The 18,573-nt window shown below is 35.6% G+C and overlaps 3 protein-coding genes across 5 annotated transcripts; 1 reads left to right on the forward strand and 2 right to left on the reverse strand.

Moving 5' to 3' along the window:
* Positions 1–8,319: 8,319 nt before the first annotated feature.
* On the forward strand, positions 8,320–11,153 carry LOC121769165. Of its 3 annotated transcripts, none has more exons than XM_042165881.1 (7): positions 8,320–8,549; positions 9,184–9,516; positions 9,969–10,040; positions 10,144–10,211; positions 10,313–10,463; positions 10,598–10,678; positions 10,753–11,153. In XM_042165881.1, exons 2-7 carry the CDS (start codon positions 9,271–9,273, stop codon positions 10,912–10,914), a joined length of 780 nt encoding a protein of 259 aa, XP_042021815.1. In that variant the 5' UTR covers positions 8,320–8,549; positions 9,184–9,270; the 3' UTR covers positions 10,915–11,153. The 3 variants fall into 3 exon arrangements, with proteins under 3 accessions (XP_042021815.1, XP_042021814.1, XP_042021816.1); XM_042165880.1 differs by having other exon boundaries at positions 9,228–9,516; XM_042165882.1 differs by having other exon boundaries at positions 9,228–9,516; positions 10,334–10,463.
* A 437-nt stretch (positions 11,154–11,590) lies between these two features.
* On the reverse strand, positions 11,591–12,971 carry LOC121766561 (probable ribose-5-phosphate isomerase 1). Its single transcript, XM_042162829.1, has one exon. The coding sequence runs from the start codon at positions 12,525–12,527 to the stop codon at positions 11,667–11,669; it is 861 nt and encodes a 286-aa protein (XP_042018763.1). The 5' UTR covers positions 12,528–12,971; the 3' UTR covers positions 11,591–11,666.
* Positions 12,972–16,809: 3,838 nt separating this feature from the next.
* LOC121766346 (protein PIN-LIKES 2-like) lies at positions 16,810–17,191 on the reverse strand. The gene has a single exon (XM_042162611.1). The coding sequence runs from the start codon at positions 17,144–17,146 to the stop codon at positions 16,820–16,822; it is 327 nt and encodes a 108-aa protein (XP_042018545.1). The 5' UTR covers positions 17,147–17,191; the 3' UTR covers positions 16,810–16,819.
* Positions 17,192–18,573: the final 1,382 nt, after the last annotated feature.

Here is an 18,573-nt window from a genome sequence, read left to right on the forward strand (position 1 = left end):
GTGCGAGAGGTCCCGAGTTCAATTCTCAGAATGCCTCACTCTTTGTTTTGTCCAAAATATATTACACTGCAATAATTTTTTTATAAGTTCAAAACACTGCCTTTATTTTAGTAAGAGATTAATTAAACATGTTTCAAATTTTTATACAGATCGTGACTAGTATTAAAATAAAGTGAAGTCGTCTTTGGTTGGGGTGGGCTGGAAGAGAAGAGATTCGTTATAACAGAATGGGTTTAAAAAATCTTTGATAAATAAGTAGGGCATGGCCCAAATTTATCCGAATCATTTTCATTTCAAGAAAATTATTCCAAACTGAGAATGAAATTTTTTTAGTTAAAATTGCTCCAAACTGAATCATTTTATAATAAAGTTATGAAGTTTTTTAGTTAAAATTCTAGAACTAAACTGAGATGCACTTGTTATCATAGATGGAGCTTAAATCATCAATTTCACCACATATATATAACCTCTTAAAAATAAAAGAAAGGTAGAATATTAATTTTTTTTCTTTTTCGCGTTTTTGATTTTGTATAATCTCTATGTGACACTCCACCAGTGAAAACACATATACATATAACTATATAACTTGTATGAAAATAAAGTAAAAAGATAGAGAATAATGTGTAAATACTAATATATGGAAGGAGAGAAAATGATGGAAACTAGGAATATGGAAATAGAGTCAGCAAGAAAAACTAAAGCAATGGTTGTGAAAGCTATATGGGCAAGTTGGAATGAAGTAAGAAGAAAATTATGCATCTTGTGTTTGTGTACGTTGTCGTATTTGGATGAGTAATTCCATCCATTTTTTTCCACCTTGTAATCATATTTGTTGAGCCTTTCTTTCATCCTCACCTTTCCTATTCTTCTTCTCAAAACACTCATATTTGCGTCCACTGTGTTTCGAAAATTTCCTGTCAATTTTAGACATCAAATAGAGAGCTGGGATCGAGATTCATTTTTTTATGTATGTAGGGCAAGGCTACTGTAAAATCTACTTGAGATCTAAAAACGTTGTTAGAGGTCATCCGCGTCCGTGTCTAAATACCGTCTTAGGGAACCCGCAACGCGTCTCGTTGCGGGCTCTATCTCGTCTCGGAGAGACGAGACCGCATCGAGACAGCGTTGCGGGCTCCGTCTCGTCCCCATCCCGTCCCTTGTCTCGCCGCGGAGGGAAGTCTCGCGAGAGAGCTCGCCACGGCGTGGCGAGCTCCGGTTCGTCCGTGACGCCCACTCGCCAGCCCGCGAGTGGACGTCGTTTTTATCAGAAAAAAATACTATTTTTTTTAAAAAAATTTAGGAAAAATTCAAAAATTAAAAAAAATCTAAAAAATATACTTTCCTTTTATAGCCGTTTTTTGCAAATTTTTAATTTTATTTTATTTTTTAAAGCCCCCAATCACTTCTATAAATATCAAATCATTCCCACAAATTAATCCACCATAAAAAAACTCTCTATTCTCACTCAAACACTCTACATTCTTCATCTCAAAACATTATTCATCTCCCAAATTTAATCCATTCATGGATCCATTTGAGCAAATGCGTCGAATAAAAAAATCAAACACCCTGAATTTTCAAGTATCGTTGGAATCCACAGATTAAAAGTTCATCGGAGCTCTCTCCCAAATTCGAAATAAAATCCTTCACCTCCCCAAGTCTATCGCTGCGAATTTTGTTGCCTCGAGCTTTGATCCCACGGAATAAGACGTCGCAACTGATGATATCTTCTTCTGCTTCTTTGAGTTTTGAGATTTTGAATCTAGAGAGAGTGATCGGAAGATTTTAAATTATGTATTTTTTTAGGATTTTATTAATGTGGTTTTTTATTTTTTAGAATTTTAAGTTGTAATTTTATTTTATTTAATGAAGTGTGTTTTATTAATTGAATTTGTTGGAAATAAAAATAAAAAATGAAATTGAATGAATAGTTAAGGGATGAGATGGTTAAGAGATGGAGGGATGCAGATGTTGTCTCTTAGTTAAGAGATGGGGTGAAAAGTACAGTGAGACCCATGAATAGTAAAGAGATGAGACGGTTAAGAGACGGATAAGAGACAGCGTTGCAGATGGCCTAACCGTCTCATCCCTTAACTATTCATGGGCTCCACTGCACTTTTTACCCCATCTCTTAACTAAGAGACAACACATCCCTCCATCTCTTAACCATCTCATCCCTTAACTTTTCATTCAATTTCATTTTTTATTTCCAACAAATTCAATTAATAAAAACACACTTCATTAAATAAAAGAAAATTACAATTTAAAATCCTAAAAAACAAAAAAAACACATAATTAAAATCTTTAAAAAAAATAAAAGACATAATTTAAAATACTAGAAATTAAAAATTGCACACTTAAATTATAATAGTGTTTGTGAGAGTGTAGTGTTTGTGCATGGAAAAAATGGTGGGGAATTGAGTTATTTATAGATGAATGTGGGAAAAAAGAAAAAAAAATCTGGAAAAAATCGGTAAAAAAAAACGGCCAAAAAACGGTCAATTTTTTTTATTTATTAATTTTCAGATTAAAAAAAATAAAAAAATAGCCTAAAATCGACGCCCGCTCGTAGAGCCGACGAGTAGGCGTCACGCCCCAACCGCTGCTCGCCGACGCGCGTGGCGAGACAGCCCGCCAACCACCCCTCCCCCCAGGCTACGAGACGCGACGACAGACAGACCCGCAATGGCATCCCTTAACCATCCCGTCTGGGCGGGACGAGTCCGAGATGGTTAAGGGATGCCGCTGCTCTTATAAGAGTCCATATTATTGTATCCAAAAAAATGAATTTTTTGTAAATAAAAAAATATATGCCCAAATTCAAATAAACAATAAAAGTAGAAATGGGGTCATATTTATTATTAGTTGTAGGTGAGTGTACAACATGATAAAGCGTGAAGATACCTTCATCTGGAGAATTGTGGGATCTGGCTTGTGGAATAAGTTGTACCTTGAGTCGGCAAGAGAAATAGGGATTTGTTGATTTGCAAAAGCTACTTTAACTGAAAGGAGCCATGCCAAGCCATGCATGTATAAAATATGAGTTTTGTGATTCAATCAGCTCTTCTAATATTTCCTCTCTTTCATTCATGTAGATAAAATGAACAGTTTAAATTGGATTAATGTAAACGAGTTTCCATGAGTGTAGTTCACTGTATGGACACGTAGTATTTATTTTTGTGATGATGAAATTTTGCAACTATTCATTTAATCAGTTTTTTCAATGTGTTGGGAAAATATTGTGTGAAAAATGAAAATGAATGCATGGTTCATCGTCGTCCACTTAATCATTATGCTAATTTTAACTAACTATAATAAATTAAACAGGTATAATATTGTTACCTAACTTACCACTTGTAGATTTGTAGCATATTAATTTCTCCCCTGCACCCATCCCTATTGTCATATTAATAATAAATCATTTGATTCGCTAATAAGATAAAATCAAATTATGAATGACGAATAATTATGATATCATAATTTTTAGTCCAAAATTTTCCATATTGGATCAGTGGGCCGAATTGTTATATTTGGGCTTTTTTTGTTATTTGAAATGTTGTGTGAGCTTTTATTTTTTTTATCTTTCATGTTAAAGTTTGAGCCTTTAATTTATTATTATAACCAAAAGGCTAAACCCTACACTAATAGAGATCAATTCATAATTCAAATTTAATTTCTTAGACATAATTCTAATTTTAAAATTTAACTTTTTTCTGAATAAAAAAAATAATGTTTTCCGTTCTGAAATGAGCAATGGTGGCTAACATAGAACACATATAATCAAATAATAACATATAATTGAACTACATTTGACATTTGATAGATTATAATAATGGTGATGTACATATAAGATAAATTTGTGAAGTTAGTAATCTTAGTAGTTGTTTGAAAAATAGTAGTTGAATGACAAATTTGTTATTAGAATTTGTGAAGTTAGTGTTCGAATTTGCCAATCCTTCTGTATCGTCGACACAACTTTGTTAGATATCTCAAACTAAGTATTAATTAGTTATAAGTTAATTTTTTTATAACTTACGGTGACGAAAAATAGTGCACATTGAATCATACCCTTCCCTATTTCCATATCGTCACTCCCAATATGGATAAAATAAGATATAAAATTAGAGAAATAATATCAAAAGATTCTATAAATAGCAATGCGACTAATTTTGGTGGACGAAATAAAATGAAAAAATTGAACTATTTGTAATGAACTTATAGAGGGAGTACTACTTATTTTGTTATTAAAATACAGATTTATTGAACTTTCGTCTATAACAGAAAATGATAAAGAATATAATACAGTACCTAAAGTTGGATCATCTAATTACCTGCCCAAATAATAAAGAAAGGGTATCGGCCAATGTCCACTTAGATTCCACATATCATTTACGAAATTATTAAGTTACTCACTCCGTATTTAAAAAATAGAAACATTTGAAATGACACTGGTTTTAATGCACAATTGGTAAAGTAAATGAGAAAAATTAGTAAAGTAAGAGAGATGAAAACAAAAATGAGTAAAGTAAGAGAGAGGAAGAGAAAAAATAGTGAAATTAGAGTTAGTGGATTATGGGGTCTATGTCCTAAAATAGAAATATTCTAAAGTTTCTACAACAAAAAATGGAAATAGTTGTTATTTTTAAAAAAACGGAGGGAGTATTAAATTTCCAAGAATAGGCAATTTCCTTATCTAGGAATCTCGAAATCCACCGTCAACATCATCTATGTGATTCCCCAATATAATTCTGCAGATTCTAAATTGCAGGTTGTTCAACCGAAATATATTATTCAAGATAATTTTCAATATTTATAGTACATAATCGTCTAGATAAAATATTAGTAATAATTATTGTAATTATTTCAACCCTTGTTATAGCTTATTTTTATTTAGTTTTTCAGTTTCATTTTTGTCTTATGTATAAACGCCATATGATAAAGTTTACTAGTTACATGAGCTACAATTGTCAAAAAATAATATTTATATATATATACAGAAATTCATTTTAGATGCAACCGAAAGTGTATTACTACTATAATTTGTGATTCAGTTGAATTGTACATAGATTGAAAAAGAAAATTTCTAACTGGTCATATTACAATTGTTATACGTAATATATTTTGCGAGAAAAATAATGATTTCATAATCATTTCATTAAAATTACGATGTATTTAAATGAAATAAGGAAGGTGGCCAACCAAACCAATTAATGATAAACCTAACTCGTCATAACCAACCAAACCCTCAACTTTTTAGGTTTCGAGAGCGATGGATAAAATTTCAATTTCTAAATTTATCAACGATAACTGTCCCAAATGCGCCAACCAAATTAACTTGAACACGTTTAGTTTAATTTAATTTAAATGAATCGTCATCGTCTTTAAATTTTATTTAATCAGTCAAATGCTTTATCGCCGAATTTGGACGGAAATATAGGAAATGGATTTGAAATAATCTCTTCAACATTTGTAGACCGAGAGATAGACGCGTTTGTAATTACTAATTAGGATTTTGAAAAGATCAAATCTTTCAATTCAACCAATTCAACTCGTGACCCACTAAAATGTGACTTAATTACTTCTCAATAAGATTTTTAGAACTTTCTTGAACACCCCAATCTCAATATTAATTTTTATGAGCAAGAAATTACAAAGATATTTCATGTTCGATTAATGAAATTGAGTCCACAATATAATCTCAGATAGACAATCAAAGGACAAGAAATCATAGCAATTCCTCCAACAAAATTAATCTTAGCTTCGAATTAATGTTTTGTACAAGTACAATTTTACCCTTACCTTTTCATAAGAATTCAAACTCGTTAATAAATGTTTTGAAGCAATTATTAAGGTATTTGAGTAAATTAGTATGTGTTTTTATGCATACAAACTATAATTTCAACCAAACAATTTCTTTTTAGACATAATTTATCTTTACTTGTTCCATATTGTATCTAAGCTAACCGCGTCTCTTCGTAGCAAAGTGTTCAGAGCGTAATTTTATCAACTTATCAAACATGGTGTTTATATTCACTTATGGCATCGTATACTTACCTGATGTTCTTAAATTAGTTGTTGGTTAGATCGTAAATGGAGTATTCAAATTAAATAGATAGTCTAAAGATTCGTTTAAGGAGTGTGTAAATATATATTTAGAGTCTATGATGATGATAACAATTAATAGTACTATGTTGTTTTGATATTCATGGAAAAACAATATACAAGTAAAACACAATTAAGATTAAAATTCGTTGTGTTTATCAATTTCGAAGAAGTATTTTTATGTCAAATTGCTTGATTGGTAGCGCTCTTGTTCTAACTAATAACTATCTATTACTACAAAATTACAAATTTTACTAAATACTTGATTTAAAATTTTAATATGAATATTTGCTGACAAAATATTGTACTAATGCACGTCTCACGCATTTTTTTGTGATGTATATTTACTAATTACTAGTGTTGGGAAGCATGTATTATGCAACAGTTTAATCATGGAGTGATAGATTGCGTAGAATTATGATTTTGTTTGTCATTAATTTTATATCGTTTATAGTGCCGGACACAATATATAGTACGTTTTAAATTCTAGCTGGATAATGTTATATTTTGTCCAAATGTCTACAAACAATTATGTAGTAGTATTAAGGGTCCATGTGTCCATGATTCAGCATTGAATAGAATAAAAGCCTTTATTAGTTCCATGTATTTTGAGAAGGGAAATTCGTGAAAATAATACAAGACATATTAGTGTATCAACATTACACCTTTTTGTATTTATATGTAATTTTAATTATTAACTATAGTAATTCAATTTAAGGCGTAACGTTTTGCTGCAACATACGTTATGTACAGTACAACTAAATCATTCCTTGAAGATATAGATTATGTAAATCATAACCAAGTAAAGAAAAGTTTAGTTATTTTGCTTGTTTATATAAAATTGACGTGGCTCCTTTACATATCACATTCTATTTTTGCCTAAGAAAGTTAATTTATTTTTTTCAGGAAATGAACTTCAGAAGCTATAATTTATCATTTAATAAAATAAATTATTATATTCATCATAAAATGAATCGTCAACTTTAATTAAAGATGAAATTAATTGCTAAGTAAACCACCAATTGGCTACTAGAAAAGTATATAATGAGATACTCCAAGAAAATGCATAGAAATTAAATAACGGATTGCAGTACCAAATATAATCAATAAAATTAAGTTCTAGAATCAGTTCAATTATTATAGTAACCTCCTAATCAATATCATTAAATAATGATTAACACTCCCTTCAAAAAATATAGTTAGCACTTATTTCACTTTATTATTTATACTTCACTCAATCTATATACACGGTGAAACCGTGTCATGACAATTTATTTGTTTCTAAATATACCAACTTTTGATATTTTCTAATATCTTCTGAACTTTTTTTTTGTAATTTCTAAATATATGAACTTTGTGATTTTCTGATTTTTTTTCCCAACAAATATTTTCGATTAAACTAAAGCTTATATGGATTAGTAATTACACATAGTATCATATTATTATCCACGTGGTGAAATATGGCAATACAATATGTCAATAATAAAATGACATTGTATTCTTAAAAAATATAAACAACTATTATTATAATCTTTTCTAATTCATGAACAATAGAGGTTGATGCTAACTCTTTTTTTTTAATTGTAGACTTTTCTTTTGTGAATTAGAGACTGCAGTTGTTTTATGAATTGCTCTAATTTTAGTTCTCTTCTAAACTTTATTAGTTCATCTATTTTGTGGATAAACAACTCTTTTACGAATTGTATTAGCATATCTATGTTTAATACATTTTAAATGAAGGACGTATTTTATGAGATATTATGCATTGTGATATTTTTTTTTATCATTTTTGTCTTTTAAATAGACTATTAAGTCTGACATTATTCTGATTTATTTCAGCATAATATGATTTGTGGGCATGGAAGGATTGGATACAATAACGTGAATCTTCTCACAAGATTTGAATTTGGCTCAAACTGTAATTTATTTGCTATGTGACCACTTCCAACAAATGCATTAACTTCAATTTAGAAAAAGTTAGTTGTATGGGAAATTAGAAAATTGAGAGAACTAAAAAATGTCAAAAGTATTTCCAGGTAAATATACCTTATTTAAATTGTTAAAAAATAAAAATACTCCATTATATATTTAGTAAAATAAAGATTTGATTCTATCTTCATTCTTACAAACGTCGCTACGTCGCTAGTACAGTAATTAACTAATTATTAATGGTAGGGACATGCTTGAAAGGCTCGTTGACACTATTCTATTCTCGGACTGATTTTCATTTTCCCAATTGTTTTTTCCCATTTTCTGAACATCAAAAAGCTCTCTCTTTATGCGCGTGCGCGTGTGTATATATATGTTCAGGAGAAGGATTGCAAACAACAATTTGTTAGTATTTGTATTTGAACAAGAAAATTTTGAATTACATTGAACACTCAATCTGTTGCTTTAGCTAGAAAAGGAGAGATTTCTTAGCTTTCAGATTATCCGATACCCTTCTTGTAAGTCTCTATTTCTTTTCAATGTATATTCTCTTAAAGTCCCTTCACTTTTATTCCAATTGATTTCCAAATTCTTCCAAAGATCACTTTTTTATCTTCTGGGTATCGCTCAATTTGCCGAATGCGTGATGTTTCTCTTTTTTCTGTTTTGTAGCATGTTTTCTGAAATTCTCACAATTTTTGGGGTGTTTGTGTTTTGTAAGAAAGATAAACACCACGTGTTATATGCGCATGCCAATTCTGGATTGGGGCTTTGTGAATCTTGGAATTGTTTGTTTTGGTGTTGTGGTGAATTGGGTTTTTGTTATTTTTGGTGTTCTTTGAAGAATTTGGTTCAAAGGGTTCCTTTCCCTTTTTCCTCTTGAGGAAAAGAAAGAGACTGTTTTTAAAAAGAAATAAGATTAAATAATTTGTAGAACATGTTTTTCTTGTCAAGCCTATTTCGTTTCGTTGCCAACATTGGCAATTGGCTTTCCACGTCTTGACATTATATTCAAAGAGTTTGGCAGTATTTTTGAAGATATTGTTGTGTTATTCAACTATACTTAAATAAACACTTAAATTTTGGTTGACTAGCATCACAATTTGAATTCAACCTATTAGCCCTATGAGCCAAAATTTGGTTGTGTTGTAGGTGGGAACTACTTTGGTAATGTTGAAGCTATTGTGTTGTTATAGGTGAGAGCTTGTTGTGCGAAAACCCCCTTGTATTGACAGAAAAATGGGGGATCACTTCGTGTTGCTGGTTGATCGTTTGCTTACTGAGTCGACTCTGGAGGCTGCAATCGAGAGTGGATTGAAGCATGCAGTTCCCATCACTGTTGATGAAGAAGCAATTGACTATTCGTACCAGAGAGATTCTGAGGCTAGCTTGTCTCCGAGGAAGGTGGTCGAGTGCAGGATATGCCAGGATGAAGGTTTTGATTCGAGCATGGAGGCTCCTTGCTCATGCTCTGGAAGCTTGAAGGTTAGTTGCTGATCATCAAGGATTTGGATGTTTATTTTTTCTGTAATTCATTTTACTTATTGATAAGATTATTCATTAATTTGACTGTTTGAGAATTGTGGATCATGTTTCATGCTTGTCTTCCGAGATGAGTTTTTTTCTTTGGTTTCACTAGGCCTTAACTTTTGATAAAGCTGATGAGTCCAAATAGATGTGTAGTACTCCGTTTCTTTCGATCCCGTTCAAAATTGAGACATTCGAGCACACTTTCCATGTCTTTAGCTTAGAGAATACTCCATAAAGTTTCATCGAAACTGGCTATGCATACAGGAATTGAAGGGTCACTTGAATCTTGTTTTGCCTTGCATTTCAACAAGAAAAGTCATTTGGCACTCTGTTATAGATAATTATTCTGTAGTATTTTGAATGCTGGAGATGACTACAATGTGTATTCTCGATTCGCCTTTTTTCAGTATGCTCATCGTAGATGTGTACAAAAGTGGTGCAACGAGAAGGGTGACACCATGTGTGAGATATGCCATCAGGTGAGTTTATATTTTCTCGTTCTTGTTGATTTCGTTTTTCTGTTTGTACTTGTGATTATGTGTGCCCTGTTTACCGACTTATGCGTTTGAATTCGTGTTGCAGCAATTCAAGCCAGGATACACTGCACCGCCTCCAATTTTCCGTTTTGGTGGACTTCCTATGAACTTGAGGTAGCTCTCATTCGTATACATGCGTTAGCATATAATGATCTATCTTTCTTATGCACCCCGTGTATAGTTTCTTTCCGCAAATAAAGATACATGTTTATCAGAGGGAATTGGCAAATTGCCAGAACAGATTTGAACAATCCGCGCATTATTGCAATGGTCGCTGCTGATCATAGCTTCCTCGATCCTGAATACGACGAGTACGCTGCTTCCACATCTCGAAGCATAGTCTGCTGCCGCACAGTAGCCATAATAGTAACTCTCTCTTCCTCTCTCTCCCCAAACAATTAGGCAAAAGTTGAGAAATCTGAAAACAAAATCTACTACCACACTTGATAAGGACAACTCGCGTGGTCTTGTATTTATCTTCTTTGTTCGATGTTGTGCAGTTTATGTTGCTCCTGATTATGCGGCATACTCTTCCAATAGTCGTGAGTCGAGCAGGGAATTATCCTCTCCCAGTGATCATGGTAAGTTGTAACATATGAGAATCAGAATCAGAAATTGAAAGAATATTTCCTCATCTTTTCAACCTATGAAACAGCTGTTATTGCTGCGAGTTGCTGGGATTATTCTTCCAATCTACATCATAATTAAAGCAGTCACCTCCATCATACGTCGTCGACAGCAGCAGACGGCGCCTGCACCTGACGTAGAATCGAGCCCGTTGCCTCTGAATCAGCCAGATTTGAATGCAGTCAGTTGAAGGGCTCAATTTGCCAATAAACTAGCCATGGAATTGCCAACCGCCTTTGCTGAGGTGGAATTTACTCTGTCACATTTCATGTTTTATAACTTAAAATGTAAATTTATCAAGAAAAGAAAAGCAAAAGGTAAAGAAGTAGGCTATGTTTGAGGTGGGATTTTGATACACCTCTGGAAGAAGCATTTGTACAGAATACTGAAAATTGGAATATAGACAAAAAAACAATCTTAATTTGTAAATCTGTCGACAGTTAGATTCCTATTTTCTTGCACACGGTAACTTGTCCTAAGTCAAGTTATGTAATCCATCCTAGGATGAGATTCAGTTTGAAATGTTAAGAAAGTAGTTGACGACTTTCTGTAAATCCTAAAAAAGTGGTTGATGACTTTAGGAAAAAAATTATACTCTTAACTGTTATTGCTAAAAGTTAATCTCCTTGTGAAGCGCTAAACAGTCCAGCTAGGATTGGGGCATGAATTTTTCGGCCCAACTAATTGAAAAACTGGGCCGAACAAAAATAGTAGGAGTTCCTATAGAAACATAATTATCATTATCCCTTCAAAGAAAAATAATTATCACTAGTTTTATGCTGCGAATTGTCGGCATCGAAAAATAAGTCAATACTACTAAACAACAAACAAAAACAATCAAATTGCATCAAGAAATGAAAAAGTAATTGAAAAAAGAGAAAAACTCGTTAATTTATCCATTCATTCCTAAAAATAACAACAGATATCGAGATTTAAGAATCCCTAAAACCCATTCCTCAAATCACTGTAGCTAAAAGAATCGATCCCTAATTCCCCACCCTTCTTCTTCGTCTTCACCGTCACGCCATTAACGCCGGCGACTATCACCGAGCTCGCCAGCCCGATAAACATCCCGTGCTCCACAATTCCCGGCAGCCTCAATATCCTATCGCTCGCCTCATTCAAATCCCCAATCTCCCTCTCAAAATATAGATCGATTATATAATTCCGGTTGTCGCTAACGTACGCCTCCCCACCGCCCTCCGTCCTCAGCTTTGCCACGCAGCCGGCGCCGGCGAACAGCGCCTTCAGCCGAACCAGTGAGTGGCTCCAGCAGAACGGTATCACCTCCACCGGCATCGCCAATCCGCTGCCTCCGATGTGGCTCACCAATTTCGATTCGTCGACGATCACAATGAATTTCTTACTCGCGGATTCCACCATTTTCTCTCTTAGCAAGGATCCTCCCCTGCCTTTGACGAGGTTCAAATCCGGATCGATCTCGTCGGCGCCGTCGATCGACAGATCGACGATCGGATGCGTGTCGAGATCCGAGAGCGGGATGCCGAGCGACGTCGCCTGCTCGTAGGTTTTGGTGGAGGTGGCGATTCCGACGATGTCGACTAGCTTCCCCTGCTTCATGAGCTCGGCGATGCGGTCGACGGCGTGCTTCGCGGTGGAGCCGGTGCCGAGGCCGATGACCATGCCGGATTGCACATGCTCGACGGCTTTGTAGGCGGCGATTTTCTTCAATTCGTCCTGCGTGAGGGGCGGCAGCGAGGCGGCCAGTGTCACCATTGGTGGCGGCGGCGCAGGCGCGGTTAGGGTTTCAGATAATTGGGAATGGGGGTAGGCTGCTGCCATGGCTGTTCGTATTTATTGTTGAACATTCAGAAATGGGAAAACATAATGGTGAGATCGAATAATTCCAAAAGTCTTTCGCAGAATTGGTGATAGGGTTAGGATAAGGAATTGGATGGCAGCAACGATTTGTTCGATGATAAAGATTTATTGAGGGGTTTTTCTAAATATTGGGACTAGTTGCAGAAAGTTTGGATTTTGTGGTGGGAAACGAGAGAGAGGGATTGATCATTGATGTGAGGGAGGGATAGTGAATTAGGGTTTATTGGTATTTATAGGAAATGTTTTGGTGGAGGAGATTGAGAAAACTATCGATTTTACGGGGGACTAGTAACAAATTTTATTTATTAAATAATTTTTATGTTAGGAAATGCTTTTATTTTGGAAGGAAATCGACAAATTAGTTAATTAGATGAGAGTGTGGGAGGGATACTGCAGCATATGTTCTGGGGGTGACTATTTTATGCGTATGAAATTTCTTGGAAATAACTATATTTTCCTAGTTTGAAATGCGAAATGTAGTAATTAATAACGTACTGTATTAGTTTTACAAGTGCAAGACTCTTTTAGTTTGAGTGTTGGGAGGGTGTTTGATTGAGACTTTTTTGATATCCAATTTGAAAACTGAAGGATAATTTGATCATTAAAGTTGATGATAAATTTTATTTTAAGAGTACACGCAAGATAGACAGTTTTTTGGGTGTATCATATTGCTAGTATGGGAGTCGTCTGTAGCCCAGCCCTTACGTTGCAAGTGCAGGGGTTCAGTCCCAGGCGGAGGCGGGTGCGGGAGCTCTAGAGGGATGGGAGACTCTTTGATATCAAATTGGGTAATTTCTTTTTGCGGATGATTTTTTTTTGTTAAAGTTAGAGATAAATATCATTTTGAGAGCAAATGCAAAACAAAGTTTTTGGGTATCGTAATCGTACTGCTTGAAGGGGAGCCGTCCGTAGCACCTTGCGTTGCAAGGGAAGGGGTTCAACCCTTGGCGGGGTGTAGGAGCTCTAGCATTGGAGCGGTCCGACACCTGACACAGACCGCATTGCAGACATCCATGCCGAACCGTTGGGAGATGAAGTGGTTTTTGGGAGGGGGGTGACATAAAAAAAATCAATAAATTTAAACTCTGTAAATATTAACACATTCAAAATTTTGAATATAATAATTTATAGTATTATTAATATTTTTGCAAAATGGATGGTAACTAAAAAATGAAAATAAATTTAACTTATGGTCTAACACAAAAATCAAAGGGAATGATGATGCAACAGAAATTTGATGCAAAAATATGGAGTGATCGTTGATGCATAATCATACACAAAGAGCGGTAGGAAATGAACACGTGCATATGGATATCACATCAGCTTAAGCAAATTTACCCAATCGAACAAGTCTTATTATAACTCATGTCCATTTTTATGGACACATATAGTAACACTTTATGATTGAGGATTCCTAATTAAGATGAATTGGATAGAGTTTTTGTAATAAGAAAAATAAATACTACACAAATTGTAAACCTGAGAAATGTCTTTGAGTACATTTAGTTTATTAAACTTAAGAACTTTTCAATCGTTCGTATCCTAAAGAATTGTCTTTGTATTAAAATAATCAGAAAGGGATTGGTTAAAATGCAAGAATCATGCTTTTTGAGTTTTAAATACTTTTATCTAAGGGGAAGAAACAATATATACCGGAATTTGTGGTACTTTGGAAAGATGATTAAATTTTTTATCTCCAAAAGATCAAATCATCAAATGGTAAGATACTATAAATTCCACGCTCAATAGTTGCATAGGTGGTGCATATTACAAGATACGCATGCTGATAATTAATTAATAAATCTAACTTTTATGATAGGTCCATATATGTGAAAGGAACCAAATTTATATTCATTGGCTTTATTATGTTAATTTTTTTTATTTTAATTAATTTATTTTATTCCATATTAGAGTGGGGCAAACAATGATGAAGTGGGGGGCATATTCCAATCCCACTAAAACATAGTACTACTAAGTTTTTTTTTTTAACTTAAATTCATTTCTATACATATTTTTAGGTCCATGGAATATACTCCGTATGAATGTAAACACAATATATTCTTCCATATCTCATGCATTAAAATTTTGATTAAAATTTGTTGTGCCGGTGTTTAATAGATTTAGTTATTACCTTTGAGTTTATAAAACATAAAACTTAGTATGTGGAAGTAGTATTACGAATATTTCTAAGTATCATTACGACTTTAAAAAAAATAGTTAGTGGATCACACCATTTAGGAAATAATATTACGAATTTGGTGTGTGGTACCGCCATTCGTTACTATTCTTGTGTCACGAGGAGAATTTTAAAAAAATATTCCATGATTCCATTACATTACAACAATTGTTGGTTCTATATTAAATTGCTTTCCATTTTATCTGTGATTCAGATAATCCATCTCCATTGTCCAAATTTAGAAATGATATACGGCAGATGCAGAAAGAATTCTTGATGGAGACTATACTTTAAAATTTATATATATACTAAGGCTACGTTCGGTATCACGGAATTGAGCATGCGGAATTGGAATTGGAACAGGAACTTCCAATTCCAAATCCAATGTTCGACACCACAAAATATTTAGATTTGGAATTGAATTACAATTCCAATTCCTCCCAATTCCACAATTTGAATTCTATATGAAAAGTAGATAATTGGAATTTTAATGAATAATAAAATTGCACTTTCACACATATACACACACCTAGACACACCACACCCCCCCAACCTGGGGATGGATCCTCTAATGTGTTAAAAAACACGGCAGACGGTGTTGTGCTTAAAACGCACCACAATGACTATGAAACGCAGCAAATCTAATAAACTCAATTCATTATTTAATAACTGTGGTCCGGCCCATATACAGCCTTATGTAAAGTAGATAGACATGTATATATTTGCGGGACGAATGAAGTAATATACTATGTACATACAAAATATTTAATTTCATAATATTTTTAGTACTTCATATATAAAAACAAATATTTATTATGTCATAATTACAATTTATAAGTATTCTAATATGAAAAATAAAAGAAATAAAAATTAAAAGAAAAAGGGGAATTTATATAGTAGGCATCGAGTAGTCATTGTTGTGCGTTTTAAGCACAGCATACACACACCTACACACACAGCAGCCTCCACACACACAGTCACACGCACCACATACACACAGTCACACACACACACCCCTGCACATACAGTCACACACACCACACACACACACACCTGCACACACGACACACACCTTACACACACAGTCACACACACCTACACCCCTGCACATACACACACCTACACATTTCCCCCCCCCCCCCCCCCACACACACACAGTCACACACACCCCTGCACACTCACACACCTGCACACACAGTCACACACACCTACGCACACACGACACACACACACCCCTGCACACACATACAGCCCCCCCCCCCCCCACACACACACATAACACATACAGTCAGACACCACACACATTTACACACACTACATAATTTGTTTGAATTCAAATTCTTATCAATTATCGTTTTACCGAACAAAGGACATAATTCAATTCTTTCAAATTCAATTCCGTAGAATTCTAATTCCAATTTCGTATACCGAACGGATCCTAATAAGATTTTTAGATGACAAATTTTGTGCGATTTAGATTGATGATAGAGGTTTCTGCATAAAAATTAACACAAGTATGAGTGAGGCCAGAAATTAGCACTAATTAGATTTATAAACCTAATCAAACAATCAGGAGAAACTCTTGAAGAGTCCTGCATTAGCAGCAAAATCATGCTCATAAAACAATGTTTCACTAAAAAAGTAGTGTAAATATAAAACTACATTATAGTATACAACCACATACAATGAGAGGGAAAACGCAGGCAATAAATGCTGCCAGAAAATAAGAGCTGATGATTCCCTCACTGCATAATCAATCCCTCAAGCTGGCAATAGCTCCCAGCAAAATCGCGCTTGGCTACATCTGGTCGCCTTCGACAAGAAAATGCAGAAGACACTACTATTCCGATCCCTACAAGTGGAAAAACCACCAATCTTGCTAAAATGATGCCAATAGTCGTGCGCCTACCAAGTTTGGAATCATCTGGCCCCTCGGCCAGCATCCCTCCAAGGATGAGCATGACGGATGGGACCATGGCTCTGGCCAGGATCTCCAAACTGTGGGAGATCACAGAAAGTGGAGCATCATATCTAAAGATGAAGGATTTCATGCCAACTATGATAGCTAACAGAGAAGCTACTGTTGGTGGCTGAAGTATATGCTGCATAGGGGGATCGTTTGCTCAGCAACGATCCTCATCTTCCTCGCTGCAAAACATCCAACGGCTTCCTGTCTGCTCTCATTGCCATCACCATCAACATCAATACCGGGCCATTCAGCTTGCACGACTAGGTATCCACTCATCTCAACTGACTTCTGCTGCTCACCCCATTCGACTGTCTCAAACTGCTCCAACGGAGGCTCCATCATGTGATACACAAGGGTGTAAACAACAATCACGGAAACACATTGGGCGAAGGAGACATACGCCACCCCCTTTTTCTTACAGTCGTGTCCAAACATATTATCCTCATCATGACAAACAGAACCAACTATAGCAAGAGGCAGATTTCCAGTATTCCCAAAGGCCGTCGTGATGATTGTGAAACGAGAATATTGTGGAGGGGGATGACATATGAGGACTACTAACACGCCTAGTACCAAACCTGCTGCAGTGCTCACTAACACATTGACAGGAATGAATCACCATTGCCTAATATTTTCGACCGTGATGGATTCCCCTAAATTGATGAAAGTGAGACAGGGCAGGAAAAGAACGAACACAAGCTTGCTCAGTAGCTTGAATGTAGCTTTTGGGACGATTTGGGTTTTCCAGTGTGTTACGCACTCGACAGACACACGCTTGTTAGGGGAGTCTATGCATGGAGATACGTCCGACCCTGGCAGGAGTCAACCTTCGACGTCAACCGAGAGCTTGGAGGAAAGCGTGGAGGACGCGGTAAGCATTGAAGAAGTGGAGGCAAGCATTGAAGAAGTGGAGGATCAATCGAAGGAAGCCAACGGCAAGGACTCGGAGAGGAATTTGAGGCCGAGAAGGGAAATCAAAGCTCCGAGACGCTACCAAGACTTCGTCGCCAAGTAGCGTCCCAGGCTGTTCGACGAAAGGCCTCAATGAGGCTGCCATACGTGTTTTTTGGCTATTTTTGGTTATTTTTTGCTATTTTGGTTATTTCCTTTTAATGTTATTTTAATTCCTTATTTTCGAACTATTTTTGGGTCGAGCGTTTTATAAGCTCCGTCGGGTTTTCTTTGTTGGTTCTTTCCCGACGTCTAGGATTAGGTCGAACCAACCCTAGGGTTTTAGTCTTATAAATAGGGCCTCTTCATTATTTCCGTGAATAATCAATGAAGAATTATTTTTGCCCACAAAACTTGCGCAACACATAATTGAACTTTCTTGCTGCCGACGGAAGATTTCCGCGCCAGCCTCTCGTTTGATTTACCGCCGATCCCAAGAGCAGGGACGCCGGACGTGTGTTGTTCACTCGTTGGACGGAGATTCTTCGTTAAGAGGGGTGCACTCTTAACAACTGGTGCTTTCACCATTGAACTCATGGATTTAACGGAAGAAATTCAGCGTTCTCCGCCGGTTCTAACTGGGGGGAACGCCCAAGAATTGATACTGGGATCGACACGCAGGCCACCACTAGGGAGTCGTCGCGACGTGGGGAGCCAATCCAGACCGCCGCCGAGGGGAGAGTCGGCCGCTGCGGGGCGCCAATCGTCGGATACGGGTGGGGTCGATCCGATCACCTAGGGCTTTGATCGAATCATGGCCCGTTTTGACCAATTGGAAGTAAGGGTGGAGAATTTGGAGTTGCCGCAGTCTCGGGAGGTGGATGTAGTCGACGATGATTGGGATTCGGAGGACCGGGAGTATGCGGATTATAGGGAACTGGATGGAGCGCACCGCGTCGCGAACCCGAGAC

Source organism: Salvia splendens, chromosome 15, assembly GCF_004379255.2.
Source record: "Salvia splendens isolate huo1 chromosome 15, SspV2, whole genome shotgun sequence".
Taxonomy (NCBI): domain Eukaryota; kingdom Viridiplantae; phylum Streptophyta; class Magnoliopsida; order Lamiales; family Lamiaceae; genus Salvia; species Salvia splendens.

Excerpts from the sequence above, each read along its gene's own strand:
- LOC121769165 (XM_042165881.1), top strand. The coding sequence starts at position 9,271 with ATGGGGGATCACTTCGTGTTGCTGGTTGATCGTTTGCTTACTGAGTCG. Across the intron at positions 10,041-10,143 it reads TGTGTGAGATATGCCATCAG|CAATTCAAGCCAGGATACAC; the intron begins GTGAGTTTATAT and ends TTCGTGTTGCAG. Across the intron at positions 10,464-10,597 it reads GCCGCACAGTAGCCATAATA|TTTATGTTGCTCCTGATTAT; the intron begins GTAACTCTCTCT and ends GATGTTGTGCAG.
- LOC121766561 (XM_042162829.1), bottom strand. The coding sequence starts at position 12,527 with ATGGCAGCAGCCTACCCCCATTCCCAATTATCTGAAACCCTAACCGCG.
- LOC121766346 (XM_042162611.1), bottom strand. The coding sequence starts at position 17,146 with ATGTTTGGACACGACTGTAAGAAAAAGGGGGTGGCGTATGTCTCCTTC.